The 16,787-nt window shown below is 35.1% G+C and overlaps 2 protein-coding genes across 2 annotated transcripts; one reads left to right on the top strand and one right to left on the bottom strand.

Annotated features, from left to right (window-relative positions):
- Positions 1–1,126: 1,126 nt before the first annotated feature.
- Positions 1,127–5,930, bottom strand: LOC117314833 (isatin hydrolase-like). Its single transcript, XM_033868939.1, has 2 exons — positions 5,405–5,930; positions 1,127–2,733 (listed from the first exon to the last, which is right to left on the bottom strand). Exons 1-2 carry the CDS (start codon positions 5,587–5,589, stop codon positions 2,049–2,051), a joined length of 870 nt encoding a protein of 289 aa, XP_033724830.1. The 5' UTR covers positions 5,590–5,930; the 3' UTR covers positions 1,127–2,048.
- Positions 5,931–8,174: 2,244 nt separating this feature from the next.
- Positions 8,175–15,539, top strand: LOC117344778 (isatin hydrolase-like). The gene is made up of 3 exons (XM_033907603.1): positions 8,175–8,314; positions 12,410–12,981; positions 15,391–15,539. The coding sequence occupies exons 1-3, from the start codon at positions 8,175–8,177 to the stop codon at positions 15,537–15,539; spliced, it is 861 nt and encodes a 286-aa protein (XP_033763494.1).
- Positions 15,540–16,787: the final 1,248 nt, after the last annotated feature.

The following is a 16,787-nucleotide window of genomic DNA, read 5'->3' as shown; positions in this document are numbered from 1 at the left end:
CGTGTGCATCGACAAACTTGTACCACATCACTCTAGTAAATGAGTTCCATATCAAATTTGATATCTAAATTGTGTTACATACATACCTTAAATGTACATTTATGCTGCAGTGTCACTATTTAACACATTGTAATTTAATTCTCGGGTTTTAAATTTTAAAACCGAAACGAATATTATTTCCAAAATATTGCCTCAGTGATTGGGGATACTGAGGCCTGTTAAGAATCGTTTTGAAAAAAAAATATAATGAAATGGACGTACATGTTGACTTGAGTAAAACGGACATGGAGACAATATTAAATATTGCATCGGATGATCAATTACCTGATAATTCAATAAGCATTATGCTATGTATTATCTGATATCATAAATATTTTAATTTTTGAAAGTCATTATTTCCGGAACACAAGTCAATAAACATTGAAGATACATAATTACTTTGAATTTATTCTGCTTACGAATCAGCTACATGTAACTATTTTTGAAAATGTTTCCATTCACATTGATCAGCTATTCGTCCCTCTGTGCGTTGCAGCTTTCAAAGATTTATTATTATCATAATTGCATTTCGATGGCAGTCTGGAAAGATGATAAGACAATAGCCAAGACATGTATTTGCAGATTGTCATGTTACGCTTTGTTACTTGTGTAGGGTGTGGTCGTTATACAAGACACAACAGCCGTAGATTCTTCCAGATATAATTTATTCGACGTACAGGAAACCTAAAACAGAAACAATACAACGACGAATACAGACATTTACGAAACGGACTGTACACAGAAACGAAAGTACAAACCATTCACGCGTGTATAACTTACCAGGCGTCCCAGGCCCAAGTAGTAGATGTCTGACAATGGTCTCGCAACCATGCAAGTATCTATCATAAGCACGTCCGGACTGGTGAAAGTGCCGGCGCCGAGTCATAGTTAGGCGGAAAATAGGAGGGAAAACCAGTTGGGGTGTGATGGGAAAAACGCGTGCTAAGTCATACAGTCCGTCTGTCAACGGTCAGTCGGACGCTTTCACATTCCAACACATACACACACGTGTGACCACTACTCACGTATCTCGCTCACACAACACATACACGTAGGGTGTTATACCACAGGTATAACCCTGGTCTACACTTGTATACTAATTGGTAGTCGTCCCAGCGGTGACGTCTCCGATTTTCCTACTGTTTATTTTGTAAATAACAACAATGCTTTGAATTCTACTATCTAAAGCATTTAGCACCATTGCAACATAGAAATAGCATCGGGATTCTCCAGCTCTATTTATTTATTATGGCACATGTGTTGACCTCCAACTTCGGACCTCTTGCTGTATATCTAAATGACGGCATTTTTGCCAGCAATACAGGAATGAGTTCTAAAGATATCAGCATTAAATATATAGTTAGTAGTTTGTGGTTAAATGGTTTATGGTATGTATCAAACAAAATAAACAGAAATTCTAATAAAATCAGAGTTATGATTACGACTAAATCAACAAGGATGCCATCAAGAGTTGTTATTTCCGTACAAATTTTAAGAAGGTGTCTGAATTTGCGATTGACTCTCCGAGAGTATAACCATGAATATGAATAAAACTGATTTATAGTATTTAATCATTGAGTATTTTCTATGACCTTGGGTCTTTTTCTATTGCTGTCAAACCCTTATATTCCAAATAATTTTCTTGGTAAGGCCACAGATGGAAGATTTGGAGTCAGACGTGGTTAATGTTAGTTTAATATATTTCCAGTTAGAATTCACGTTTTATTTATATTTCGGTATTCTTTCTCATCTTTATTCAATGAAGCTCATTTGAAAAGAACACTGGTCGTAAGTATTTATTAATATGATCAACCAAATTAACGGCAGACTAATTATCATGGCTTTGAATAACTATGAAATATCATATATCTAGATATATATATATCAATACATATCCGCGTCCAGCTAAAGGGTCCTCATTTGAACATACAACACATCTATAAGAGGGTTGAATATTTCCGTGAAACTTAAATGGTTCATCACTGTAATACAACAAAAGTATGCTCAACTTAGATAAGTAGGCGTTTTAGCACGAGCAAACATCCAACAGCCGAAACGTGAGAGACGAAGGCTGTTGCACTGTTTGTTCTGTCTCCCTCGTCTTCAATGGCGGCGAACATACGCGCAGGCGCACCTGACGCTCCTTTGAACTTGAGCATGGGGAGATAAATGTATGATCCACTGCTTGGAAGTTTGTCCATATTTGCAACGTTTTCAATAATAAGGATATTTTCTTTCATTACAATTTGATGGACAGGAAAAGAAGAGCTTCTGCCGTTGTCAGCCGAGGGTGTATCAACTCCGATTGCATATATATGTCGTTTGTTGACTAGCCATTGAGCAGCATTCGCGTGAAATCCTGGAAAATGAAGAGATGAATGGTCCTGTTTGTATGTTGAAGAATTAAAGACTCGCTCAAAATCAGGATATCTTGCACCCCAGCCAGAGTTCATTAGTACAATGGCGCCCTTAGGAATTGGACCGTTTTCTTCCTCCCAAGCCATAAAGTCTTTGTCAGTGATCTCATAGTCTATGTTTTGAACGACCTTGGCCTTGACATTGATGACCACCCCTGGCCCCATTAACCGTTCCATACTGATCTGATGTGCCTGTAGACCCCCCTTAACGAAGTGGTTCGGAGAATCGATGTGCGTGCCAGTGTGTACACCGAACTCCACATTTCCAAACTGCAGCCTATGAATATATAAAGAAGTATAATATCAAAACAGTTATTTTACAACAATTGCAAAGCAATTAATTTTAACTTATATTTAATCCCTTCATGAGAACGCGGCGAAAAATATTACTGAGGAAGCAAACGTTCAGTAGAGCGATGCGTTACAAAAGGGAAATATATTTCAACTTAAGTTCATCCGACTGTTTGTTTACTCCTTTACAGGAGAAAAATATTGATAAGCTGTCTGGGAATACATGGTAAAATGTTGATACATATTGATATCTATGAAAATGAAGATACATCTTACTACGGCGATAAAAAGAAAGTGAACTCTTCCCCTCTAGATTGTGTTTGCATCATTAGATTTTCCTTTGAATTCAAGAAAGAAAATTTGCCTTATTTTTGTATAAACAAAAAAAAAAAAAAATAAAATAAAATAAAAAAAAACAACAACAACAACAAAATAACAAGAACACCAATGTAATAATGTAACCATGATTCTGACTAAAGAAACTAGTGAATTAGGGCACATTTGAAATATATTAAGAATGGTATGGGGACCCTTTGCACAGTACATTGAATATAAAACCAGTCATTTTGGAGAAGAGTAAATATGACTGAATAAAGCCCCATTTTCATTGTTAGTAATCTAGACCGTTTACCGTTAAATGTGCAGAACGAGATGTTAAATATATATTTTGACGGAAAATAATCAATAACCAATTCTATATCAGTTACTGAATATTGCACGTATAGACTAAGACGGCTGCGTTATTTTCAGGCAAAATGAATAAAAACTTTACTCGAATATTAAATTCGTATTACTTTTAACAATATTTTTTTTCCATTTCTTTTTTTCTCACCTACCAATTTTGACCCCAGACCTTCACGTGTACAATCTGATGTTTTAATAACATATAACTTAAGGATATGCAGACTTCTTAAGTCATCTTCCCATAGAGTATATTCTTTTGACTTGGGGGCCTACATTCGGATCTATATTTATAACATATTATAATAGATCAACAGGTTTCATATATAACATGTTTTGGATAAGTAAGTGTTGACATATTTCCAACATCTGGACATAGATTCACTCTATCCGTCAGATAAACATGTTGGCCGCCTGCAGGATTCCGAATGACCTAGATTCTTACGTCTACTATACTTCTACAATGCACGCATAGTGTACAGATATATAGCATAGGATATGGATAGAGTCAGCATAATTAGGTACAGCAGCTGTGATATAAAGCATAGTTTCAAAAAAGACATATGTATACCCGCGAAAACGTGTTATCAACCAAACAATGTAGTAACAGTCATTGTAGATTGCCTAACTTCTCACAAAAGAAGATTTCTTTGTACATTGTGGGTGTGTTTGTAGTTTGTTGAAAAATGAACATTATGTTTAATCATATCGGAATGTTACCATTGTAGCCCAATTGTATTAAACAGTCAAATTATGTTCTTATATATAAAAAGTCTATAGTTGATATATTTTTGGGCTTAAGTCTTATTATTTGATATTTACATTGATCTATGTGAATGAAAGGGTGATAATTGATGCATAATTTTAACGAGTTGAGCGAAAGGACATCATGCAATGTGCAATTTGTTTCAATTAATGTGTTCCTGAATAGGAAAAAGTAGCGAATGTTAATTTCTTATTTCCTGTGTTTGAACAGTGAGAAGATGATATTGATATATGTATATTTACTACTTATGATTTGAAATACACGCAATAAATGTAGGTCACTTCTTAAAAAAATAAATGTCAAAATATTTTCGGCGGAATCTATTGATTTATTTATTTATTGTATTCGTATCAAATTGATTTTAATTGGCTGTGATCATCAGACATTAAAGTAATATGTACTTAATATAGGGCTGAATTTGTTTATAATTTGCAGAAAATTATTGAAATAAATATTAAAGTTTTTAGTTCGCATTTTTGTATCGATAGTTTGCACACAATCTACTAATACATTGTATGTGAATTTATACCTATGAGCCATTCCTCCTTTCCTTTACGTATTAAAACATGTTTTTTGCTAATTTTTCATGAGCTAATGCTAATGTTTCGACGAGATATTCTTAATTTGACTCGACTCTGCATTATTTATATTATGGTGTGATGGTTAGGTAAAATGTTGTTTTTGGCGTGTTGGTCCGTTGTAAAGGTTTTTTAAACGCGACAAACTTCTCTGTAACTTGGCTTTGGCGCGTTCTCAATCTGCGCTAAAGCACCAGTAATCAGCCCTCATTGTATACAAATGAAAAATCCCCATTAATGTCTGTTAACATCATGCGCATTTTAATGTTTTGCTTGTTGGAGTTTGATTCCTCGATTGGACGTGAAAAGATATGAAGTCACCTGCTCGACCATGTGGGTTTTCCCCGGTTACTCCAGTCTCTTCAGACAGTAAGACCCCTCGCGCGCTTCCATCAGGGCCATCGAAAGTGATTAATATAAGTTGATATAACTTGTTTCGCAATTGTTGTAGAATAAATATAGTTTACATACATTAATAAAAAATGATAAGCATATTTATCTGGACCCAATATCGTATTCATGCAATGTCTAAAATCGCTTAATCCCACTTCGATCTATTTTTGGCATTTCATTAGGCTTAGCCTAAATATTCTTGATTAAAAGAAAATTGACAAGGTAACTGAGATACTTACCATGGGACAGGTCCGTAGGATCCCTCATGTACGAGGGTAAGGTTGAAGCGAGGATTATTGGGATACGTCAAAGCATTGTTGTCCATATCGTAGGAAAGATCGACAATCCTCCGACTCTCCACTGGTATAATCGTAACCATAGCCGACAAAATCAACATCAATCCAACCATTCCTCCAGCCTCCATATCTGTACGTTAAAGATCCGTTGGAATGTATTTTGGAAAATATGTTGCATTGACAAAGGGTTATGCGACAATTTAGTTTTCTTTTCACACGAGACTGCCGCACTTGACGTTGGAGATAGCAATACCGAAGACCGTATAGCTAATGCTCTGCAGTGCACATGCGTGTTCTTATATGTTTACAGAAATGTGAATAATATAACCCGTCCTAAAATTTGCTCTGTGTAGAATTAACCGGCTGTAACATTTCAACCTGTTTGATTCACAGGATCGTAGCTCTATGCACTTAATACTGCACCATATTGAAATAAGACAGAATATTTATGTTATCTCAGGAAAACCTTCCTGGACAAGTCGAGCCCCGTACGTTAATTCAGCATGTGTTACGTGTGAGATATATACAGACACTCCGGCTATGTTAATATCCGACAAAATATGCGGCACGAAGGCTAATACCTTGGGGATACATGTATATGCATACTGAAGTGCTACACAGACTTTTCGTTTTTGCACCCAACTCACGAACACTGCATTTTTTGTTAACTTAAGCCACATAGTATAGTAAATTATGCCAAGTTGAAATTAAGATATTTGTCAATTTGAAAATATATTATTTATCTCTGTGTAACTCATTTTTGTTTTTGTTTTTAATTTGTTATACTTTTATTTGTTTTTTTTTTTATTGTTTTTTGTTTGTTTTTGTAGTTTTTGTTTTTTTGTTTTTGTTTTGTTTTACTGTTATGTATTTAAGCAGTGACATTTGTGAGCTAAAGTCAACTTGAGGTTTAGATTAAGCTGGAATATATTTATTTGCGGTGGTATATTCCCATATATACTTATATATGTATGTACTGTAATATTAGTTTTGTAGTTTGTTGCTGAACTTCTATGGAACCAATGAGGACAAGAAAAGGGGATTAGGCCAGATGAAGCATCGAAAATATCATTTTGTGGCATCTTTCCCAGCAAAGCTATAACATGTAAATTTTGTGCATTTTACATGTTTAAAAATGCGCGAGACTTCGTGCACACTAACTTTTGGAGAATGCATTTAGTATTTTCCTGTTAGATTTACCTTAGGTACATGTTGACTCTTTCGAGAGAAATCACTTTCGCATTGCAATGCAAACCAGAATAACGCTGTAAAGATGTTTCTTGATTGAGAATTTGTTTTTATTCTTACAGCTCGTTCAGCAATTTTTAAGTTGCTTTCTTTACACAGATGACTAATTGATTTTGGCATCGACCTTCCCTGTCGCCCAGTGTCCTTTTTGTCAATCAGTTCATAGCAAGGTTTGGCTGATGTTTCTTTAGCTGAATCATTGTATAACCATGTAGAGTCAAGGTCAAGGTCACTTTTCAAGGTGCTTTTTTTACTTTAAGCTGAAAAGCATCACCGGTTGTGTCAAATCTGAGTCTACTGAACCATTGACGGTATTGATACAATTGGTACTTATAAAGCAAAATATCCAATCGCCTACACAATCACTTTTGCCATTTTCAATCAACATATGATCGATAAGAAATCCGTGTCCGTCTTTGGAGACAAAAGTTCGCGGATTCTTACAGAAGTTTGCAAACAAAATTTGTTTCATACCCCGATGAAACTAAAAAAAAAATTGACATCAACGCTTATAATTAATTTTTGAAAATGATTTTCTAATTTAAAAATGTTTTATGTACAATTTTACTGGTTTTAAATGGGATTCTTTTTCTCAAATCAATACGCAACGTCAATTGTCGTATTGTGACGTCACATCTTTCGCGCCATTCTCGAATTTCTTTCATAGAAGAATGAAAAGAATTTTTCGACCAATCACATTTAAGTATTAACCATGAAAACAAAAAAAAAATAATTATAGTTGTATGAAACAAAAATCTCAACCAATCAGAGAGCTGCATTCTGCTTACAAACAATGGAAAACAAAGAGGTAGCGTGTGAGAGCTTATATCTTATGAGTCCATTCTTGACGTTTTCCTGTCACGTGTGATTATAGCGTTAACATGGACTTCTTCCGGTAGCTCATCGATTTTATTTTGGCAACAACAATCGCATTGGTTTGATGTAGACGAAAACATAGTTTGACCTATTATGGTATGAACGAAATGCATTTTCAAAAAAAAATAAAAATAATAATAATAATAATAAAAAATTTTAAAAAAAGGATGGTTCCTCAATAGAATGAATAGCGATGCCAATTTATTATATGCATTCAATTCGCCAAAATTATGATATGTTGTATATATAGTTATGATTTGTTTTATATATGGATTTGATATCTGCTTCTTTATAAATATCAGAAGAGGGACAGTGTTTTTGTGGGTATATTGTGCACATTCCCCACGTCTTTACTCCAAGAGTACCATCATTACCGTAGATTATTCGCATTGGGCTTGACATTTCTGTAAGAAAACACACGTTATTTATGTATTGTATGTTAAACCTTTGCTCTTTTGCCAACAACTACACCAGTGTGGTCTCCTGCGGAAATTTGGGTGATTTGAACTTTCTTTTCAAACCAAACTGATCGAAATAGGAAACCTGGGACGACGCAGAAATGGTTGGTTTAATGTTGGTTTGTTCGGCGATGGTGACAATTATGCCGGTTGACAGTAGGAGAATTGTTGATCTCTCATATGATTTGGAATTTAACAGTATGACGTATCCATTTAATCCCAGATTCAACCTCTCGGTACAGCATAAAGGACCGTATGGACCCGCCCCTTGGTACGTACTGTATATCACCATTAGCATTTTTTTCATTTGTTACAGTTTACGGTCGATCAATTTCAAACGACTTAAGTGGATAACAAAATACAGAATATGTTTTATTACAAAGGAATTATGAAGTAACTAAAGAAAAAAACGGAAACAAACATTATTAAACAAAAAACAAAAGCGACGTCAACATGTAATTAGAAGAATGCATTTACAAGGCATTGCGTGTTTGCATGTATGTGATATTTCTTGCTAATGTTCTTATGCCTGCTCATGCTGTTACATGTAGCATATGTGACATAAAATGCATTTTCATAAATTCATCAAGATATACTAACGTGTTGAAATATACCAAAGTTGTACAATTCAAATATGTATATACATTTTCTACTAACTTGTTTCAATCTGTACGCCTCCCTTTTCCGAAAGAAGAATTTCGACGCTATCAAAAATAATCTAATTATATAACATATATATACAATTTACCGACAATGTACTTGTGAAATTTCAAAAAGTTATCTATTTTCTCTCAACTCCATTATCTATTCATTAAACAATAATTAATTTTCCATTATTTGTACGCAGAATGCGGCTTTCTGATTGGTTGAGATCTTTTTTTATACCACTATGCAACAAATTCCGGGAATGGCGCGAAAAATGTGACGTCACAATACGAAAATTGACGTTGCGTATTGATTTGAGAAAAGGAATCCCATATAAAACCAGTAAAATTGTACATAAAGCATGTTTTAGATTAGAAAATTATTTTCAAAATTTAATTATAAGCGTTGCGCGTAGTGGATTCTTACAGAAGTTTACAAACAATTTTTTTTTTCATACCCCGATGAAACTAAAATAAATGACATCAATGCTTAAGTAAATCACCCAAGTACGTCACAAATGCTATCATTCTGTGGCATGACGTTAAAATCAACAATTTCGTTATAGATTATTTTGTATAGAAGTGCCATTCGAAACCTATCTAATGTCGCCTAAAGATAGCTCTCCCGTTCAAGGTCTTCAGCACATGCTGCATCTCCTGGTTTGAATAAACACTTTATGTGTGCTAGGTAAATTGTATAAAGCATGTTCCTTGAGCTAAAGATAATCATCAAGCCGTTATTTGTACGATAACAAACTACGAAAGCCCATATTGTCCCCATTCAATTACTTTCCTTTTCTTTTATCTTCAATAGTATCTTATATAAAGTGTAGCACTATCCCGTAATTATAATATTACTTTTCTCTGTTATGATGCAGCTATTTCGTAATGTTTAGGAAAAATAACAACAAACAACATCAAGTTTTAAATAAATTAAATGAATCGGAAAAACGAAAACGATTAAATTGTTATATCATTGCTGATATGCATACGTGTTCAGGGCGTTTATATTCTCTACTAAAATCAATAATGTGGAGAAACGGGACATTTCCACACGTTCAGTACGAGAAGCCTAGTGTATTGTAGTAACGTATGATACGTCAGTGTTAATCACTGTTTGCATACTAAGTAAACAAACATAGCTTATAATTAAGTACATGTACTGTGAGTTCAAGGAATGTATTTGGTTGTCGGGATGCTAACATTGGTACCTCGTGCTATATACACAGGATATACACACAGGATATATACACAGGATACATACACAGGATATATACACAGGATACATACACAGGATACATACACAGGATACATACACAGGATATACACACAGGATATACACACAGGATATATAAAGGATATATACACAGGATACATACACAGGATACATACACAGGATACATACAAAGGATATATACACAGGATATATACACAGGATATATGCACAGGATACATACACAGGATATATACACAGGATACATACACAGGATACATATACAGGATACATACACAGGATATATACAGAGGATATATACACAGGATACATACACAGGATACATACACAGGATATATACAGAGGATATATACACAGGATACATACACAGGATACATACACAGGATATATACACAGGATACATACACAGGATACATACACAGGATACTTACACAGGATATATACACAGGATATATACACAGGATACATACACACGATATATACACATGATACATACACAGGATATATACACAGGATACATACACAGGATATACACACAGGATATACACACAGGATATATAAAGGATATATACACAGGATACATACACAGGATACATACACAGGATACATACAAAGGATATATACACAGGATATATAACACAGGATATATACACAGGATATATGCACAGGATACATACACAGGATATATACACAGGATACATACACAGGATACATATACAGGATACATACACAGGATATATACAGAGGATATATACACAGGATACATACACAGGATACATACACAGGATATATACAGAGGATATATACACAGGATACATACACAGGATACATACACAGGATATATACACAGGATACATACACAGGATACATACACAGGATACTTACACAGGATATATACACAGGATATATACACAGGATACATACACACGATATATACACATGATACATAGACAGGATATATACACAGGATACATACACAGGATATACACACAGGATATATACACAGGATACATACACGGGATACATACACAGGATATATACACAGGATACATACACAGAATATATACAAAGGATATATACACAGGATATATACACAGGATACATACATAGGATACATACACAGGATATATATACAGGATACATACACAGGATACATACACAGGATACATACACAGGATATATACAGAAGATATATACACAGGATACATACACAGGATATATACACAGGATATATACACAGGATCACACACAGTACTGTTTTCCGTGGATAATTCCTTTCTTTCACTTAATGCCTGAAATTAAATGTCCTGTTGAATTAATTCATTCATTCATTCACACATTCATTCATTCATCCATACATACATTCATTCATTCATTCATATATTCATTCATTCATTCATTCACACATTCATTCACACATTCATTCATTCATTCATACATTCATTCATTCACTCATTCATTCATTTCATCACTTGTACTCACTTTATATTAGTTTTAACTTTCATCTACAAAATTAATCAAGGAGATATTGAGGAGACTAAAGTGATTTTCTTCCAATACTAAACGCTTCTTTTCCCTTTTCTTTTCCTCCCTATCTTCCTTCTTTCTGCAGTTAGTTTCTCTCTCAGCGATAAGATATTTGATTCTTTATCAGTTCAGATTTGTATGTATAAAGTGTCAATCCATATAATAATGATATTTATTTCAAATTACAAAATAGGTATTGTTCACGTGAATCGTATAATTGGACAAGACAATAGAGGTGTATTGAATAAATCATCCTTTTAATGTGAAATCGATAAAACGAGAACAATATCAAAATTTACAAAATGTAAATACATGTATGTATAAAGAGGACAGTTGAAAAGTACAACGTTAACTGAGTTTAAGCAAAGAAAAGCAGCAGTTTTTATTTTCTTGTGTATGTAAATGTTGAACTTTTCTCATTTACCCCTAGAGTGTAATAACACATGTGGAGCCAGTATTTCACTGCCAGGGATACTCAATATGCCTGCGTAAAAACTGAAATCACGATTGGAATGTAGCACTTACATTATTTGTTTTCATTATTGAATCAATGTCATGTCCTAATTTTAAATTTAGAATCTCCATGCATTGCGGTCTGAGACTCTATTTCATTTGTGGCCAGGTTTTAACCAAATCGTATCCAAGTAAATGTTTACAGAATTTATAACTGTAAGATTTCAATGATATGATATGAAATTTTGATTTAGTCACAACTTTGTTGAATTCAAGATCTTATTGTATAGAAGAAGATGGAGACGCTCACCATTCCGGAACACCAAATATTGTACAAATCACTTATCTACAATAGTGTATCTATATTTATGTGCTGTTTTTCTTAGTGCCGTGGATTGAACAGTTCAGGCTTTATTGTGATATTTCGTATTATTATTTATAAAAAGGACTTCTCTTAAATGGAATTAAATAAAAGGCTAGATTACAGCTTTTTGCCCTATATTTACAGGCTGCAAATTGGGAACGTAGAATTTGCAGTGCATACCGGTACACATGTAGACTCTCCAAACCACTTTCGCAAAGGAGGTCTGCAGGCTCATCAAATCAAGATAGAACGGCTGATGGGGCCAGGGGTGGTGATCAATGTCAATGACAAAGTAGTTCAAAACATAGACTATCAGGTCACCCACAAGGACCTAATGGCTTGGGAGGCGGAGAACGGTCCGATTCCCAAGGGAGCCATCGTACTCATGAACTCCGGCTGGGGCTCAAGGTATCCAGATTTTGAACGCGTCTACAACTCTTCAACGTATCAAGATGACTTTTCTTCTCTGCACTTTCCAGGAATTCACGAGAATGCTGCACAGTGGCTGGTCAACAATCGTGACATCAATGCTGTAGGCGTAGACACGCCCTCGGGAGACTACGGAAAAAGCGAAACCTTCCCCGTACATCGACACTTGTTAACGAAAAATATCCTTATAATTGAAAATGTGGCAAACATGGACAAACTTCCAAACAGTGGATCTTATTTATATCTCCCCATGATCAAGTTCAAGGGAGCTTCCGGTGCGCCTGCGCGTATGTTCGCCGCCATCGAAGACGAGGGAGACAGAATAAACAGTGTAACAGCCTTTGCTTCTCCAATGTCGGCTGTTGGATGCATATTGTTGCTGACAATGTACATAATTTGAGTTTTAAACTGATACCCTATGAATCAAAATGCCGACAGTTAGTGATGTGTTAGTGTTAAAGTATCGTAAGGTGTGTTTTTGTTGTTTCTATTGACATCTTAACGAGGATTTGCCTAGTAATAGTTAAGTCTTTGCGATGTTACTGTACCCCGAAATTACATGATATATCATGAGGCTACAAAGTAAAAGGGTACAAGCACAATGGGAATAAAATAAGATGTTCAGGAAGAAACGCCTCATTTGGTTCATCGACCACACCCGCCAAACCAAGAAAACGGAAATAAAGAAATGCCGTGCATAACTTTGTCGCTCAATTCATCTTACAGATCGTAACTGAATGCTGTCTCAGTTGATGGCATATCTTGATGGAGACTGCATAGAAAAGAAACAAATAACAAAACAAAAGTAAAAAGAAAAAAAAGCAAAAAAAAAAAAAAAAAAAAAAAAAGAGAGAGAGAGAGAGAGAGAAGGGGGAAAAAAAGGCGAGCTTTAAAATTGATTTTAACAACTGTATGTTATACTAAAAAGTTTATTATCTCTAGCCTATCAACCGCTATGACTGGCTTCTGTAAACGTTATTTAGGTTGGCACACTCACAATTGTGATCAATACCTTATTATGTTAAAACAGCTTAATTCGCATGATGAATTATCGAACCAACAATGTGTGGCATAGAAAACAATGCAAAAAAATCAATTACCGAAATCATAATTAGGCTGAAAGTTGCCACTCCGAAAAGAGCTAAAATCAGATTATCGCTAAAAATAACTAACACAGCAGTTTACTAGTTCTTGCAGCAGCAGCAACAACAACAACAACAACAACAACAACAACAGCAACTGCAGCAACAACAATAACGGGGATAAGGATCACAAAGCGCTTTTCAATAGTTTCCGTATTGTCCTTTAAAATCGTATAGAAAGCATGTTGACGTGATTTATATACTAAATACCTCAACAACAACAACAACAACAACAACAACAACAACGACGACGACGACGATGACGACGACAGGACTATGTAGCAGACTGCTTCTTCCTATCATCTGATATCAGTACAACAAGGTCATTAGGCCAATCGGCTCCTCTGATTCATGGGTGAAGCCCTTGTCGGCGATGCTGTTTTACAGACAAGAATTGCGAATAGTGTTTATCTATTAAGGAATGTAATCTAATGACCTAAAATTTGGTACTGATTTGGTATTTTTGTTTTAAAGAACAAAAAATAAAAATAATACACCGTATGAACACAAGGCATATGTAATGAAATGTATTTATCCCGGAAAAAATAATTTGTATACTTCATTGCTTTTTTTCTTTTGGTTGATTTGAAATGTTAATTTAATTATTTGTATTTACATCAATTGCGAAACAAGTTATATCAACTTTTATTAAATACACTTGTTGGACAGAATGGGATCGCGCAAGGGGTCTTACTGTGGAAGGAAACCGCGGTTGGGCTGGTTACCCCGTATGTTTTCACGTTGCACCCTGGCCGTTTAGGTGAAAAGCAATTGTGTTACAATGTGCCACAAGACAAACCATCGGTTGACTGAAAGATGTGTTTGCAAAAAAGTATAAATCTGTCCCAAATAAAATAGGCAAATTACATACAAAACCCAACATACTATTTCAAACATCTGCTTTAAATTACATATGTAAGTATATAACTTGAAATCGTGTTTTCTAAGGAGAATAGGTACAAAACGTTATTATTAACGCCGTTGTTGTGGACACAACATTTGTTTCACTCTATCTAATTTTCCTTTGGTTTTAAATCTCGGATCATTTTATAAAATTTCAATATATGTAATAAATATCCACCAGTGAATAAATATCAAACAAACATACGGAACCGACCGGCGAACCATTGTAATACACGACATAAATACATATAACAAAACTGATATATGTATTCCGCGAACCATTATTATTGTAGTGAAATTTAGCTAAAATGAGAATTAATTGAAAAGAATCGACTGCAATCAATTACAGATTCAATGCATCCCTCCCTCTTTTTGTATTCTGTATTCGTTATTACCTGTATCTATTACTTAAATGATACTTCAGAGTGTTATTCATTTTGCCGTCCCATTTACCATTCCTAATGGAATGGACACCATTTTGTTTTAATCGATGTGTTGTTCTAAACGATGACCTTCGTACAATTAACAGATAAAACATTGTCACAATAGCCTACAGATCTATAATAGGTAGGGTCGACTGGTCAACCGATTTTGAACGGGTCTACAACTCGACAACGTATCAAGATGACTTTTCTTCTCTGCATTTTCCAGGAATTCACGAAAATGCTGCACAGTGGCTTGTCAACAATCGTGACATCCATGCTGTAGGCGTAGATACGCCCTCGGGAGACTACGGACAAAGCGAAACCTTCCCCGTACATCGACTATTGTTTACGAAAAATATCCTTATACACATGTAATTGAAAATGTGGCAAATATGGACAAACTCCCAAACAGTGGATCTTACATATATCTCCCCATGATCAAGTCCAAGGGAGCTTCCGGTGCGCCTGCGCGTATGTTCGCCGCCATCGAAGACGAGGGGGACAGAACAAACAGCGCAACAGCCATTGCTTCTCCTATGTCGGCTGTTGGATGCATATTGTTGCCGACAATGTACATGATTTGAGTTTTAAACTGATACCCTATGAATCAAAATGCCGAAAGTTAGTGATGTGTTAGTGTTAAAGTATCGTAAGGTGTGTTTTTGTTGTTTCTATTGACATCTTAACAAGGATTTGCCTAGTAATATTTAAGTATCTGTGTTATTAAATAAAGTCCCGTTACTGTACCCCGAAATTACATGATATATCATGAGGCTACAAAGTAAGAGGGTACAAGCACAATGAGAATAAAATCAGATGCTCAGGAAGAAACGGCTCATTTGGTTCATCGACCACACCCGCAAAACCAAGAAAACGGAAATAAAGAAATGTCGTGCATAACTTTGTCACTCAATTCATCTTACAGATCGTAACTGAATGCTGTCTCAGTTGCGGGCATATCTTGATGGAGACTGCATAGAAAAGAAACAAATAACAAAAAAAAAACAAAAAACAAAACAAAAAAGAGAGAAGGAAAAAAAAGGCGAGCTTTAAAATTGATTTTTACAACTGTATGTTATACTAAATAGTTTATTATCTCTAGCCTATCAACCGTTATGACTGGCTTCTGTAAACGTTACTTAGGTTGGCGCAGTCACAATTGTGATCAATACCTTATTATGTTAAAACAGCTTAATTCGCATGATGAATTATCGAACCAAAAATGTGTGGCATAGAATACAATGCAAAAAAAAGCAATTACCGAAATCATGATTAGGCTGAAAGTTGCCACCCCGAAAAGAGGTAAAATCATATTATCGCTAAAAATAACTAACACAGCAGTTTACTAGTTCTTGCAGCAGCAGCAGCAGCAGCAGCAGCAGCAATAACGACAACTGCAACACCAACAATAACGGGGATAAGGACCACAAAGCGCTTTTCAATCGTTTCCATATTGTCCTTTAAAATCGTATAGAAAGCATGTTGACGTGATTTGTATACTAGGTACCTCGACAACAACGACGACGACGACGACGACGACGACAATGACAGGACTATGTAGCAGACTGCTTCTTCCTATCATCTGATATCAGTACAACAAGGTCATTAGGCCAAGTGGCTCCT

This window comes from Pecten maximus, chromosome 16 (assembly GCF_902652985.1).
Source record: "Pecten maximus chromosome 16, xPecMax1.1, whole genome shotgun sequence".
NCBI lineage: Eukaryota > Metazoa > Mollusca > Bivalvia > Pectinida > Pectinidae > Pecten > Pecten maximus.
Note: the sequence above shows the minus strand (reverse complement) of the source record. Positions and strands in the feature narration are given on the sequence as shown.

Bases quoted from the DNA above. Each gene is read 5' to 3' on its own strand.
- LOC117344778 (XM_033907603.1), top strand. From the start codon at position 8,175: ATGGTGACAATTATGCCGGTTGACAGTAGGAGAATTGTTGATCTCTCA. The intron at 8,315-12,409 runs GTACGTACTGTA...CTATATTTACAG, and splicing joins CCGTATGGACCCGCCCCTTG to GCTGCAAATTGGGAACGTAG. The intron at 12,982-15,390 runs GTATGTTCGCCG...TGCATTTTCCAG, and splicing joins AGCTTCCGGTGCGCCTGCGC to GAATTCACGAAAATGCTGCA.
- LOC117314833 (XM_033868939.1), bottom strand. From the start codon at position 5,589: ATGGAGGCTGGAGGAATGGTTGGATTGATGTTGATTTTGTCGGCTATG. The intron at 2,734-5,404 runs GTAAGTATCTCA...ATATATTCATAG, and splicing joins TCCTACGGACCTGTCCCATG to GCTGCAGTTTGGAAATGTGG.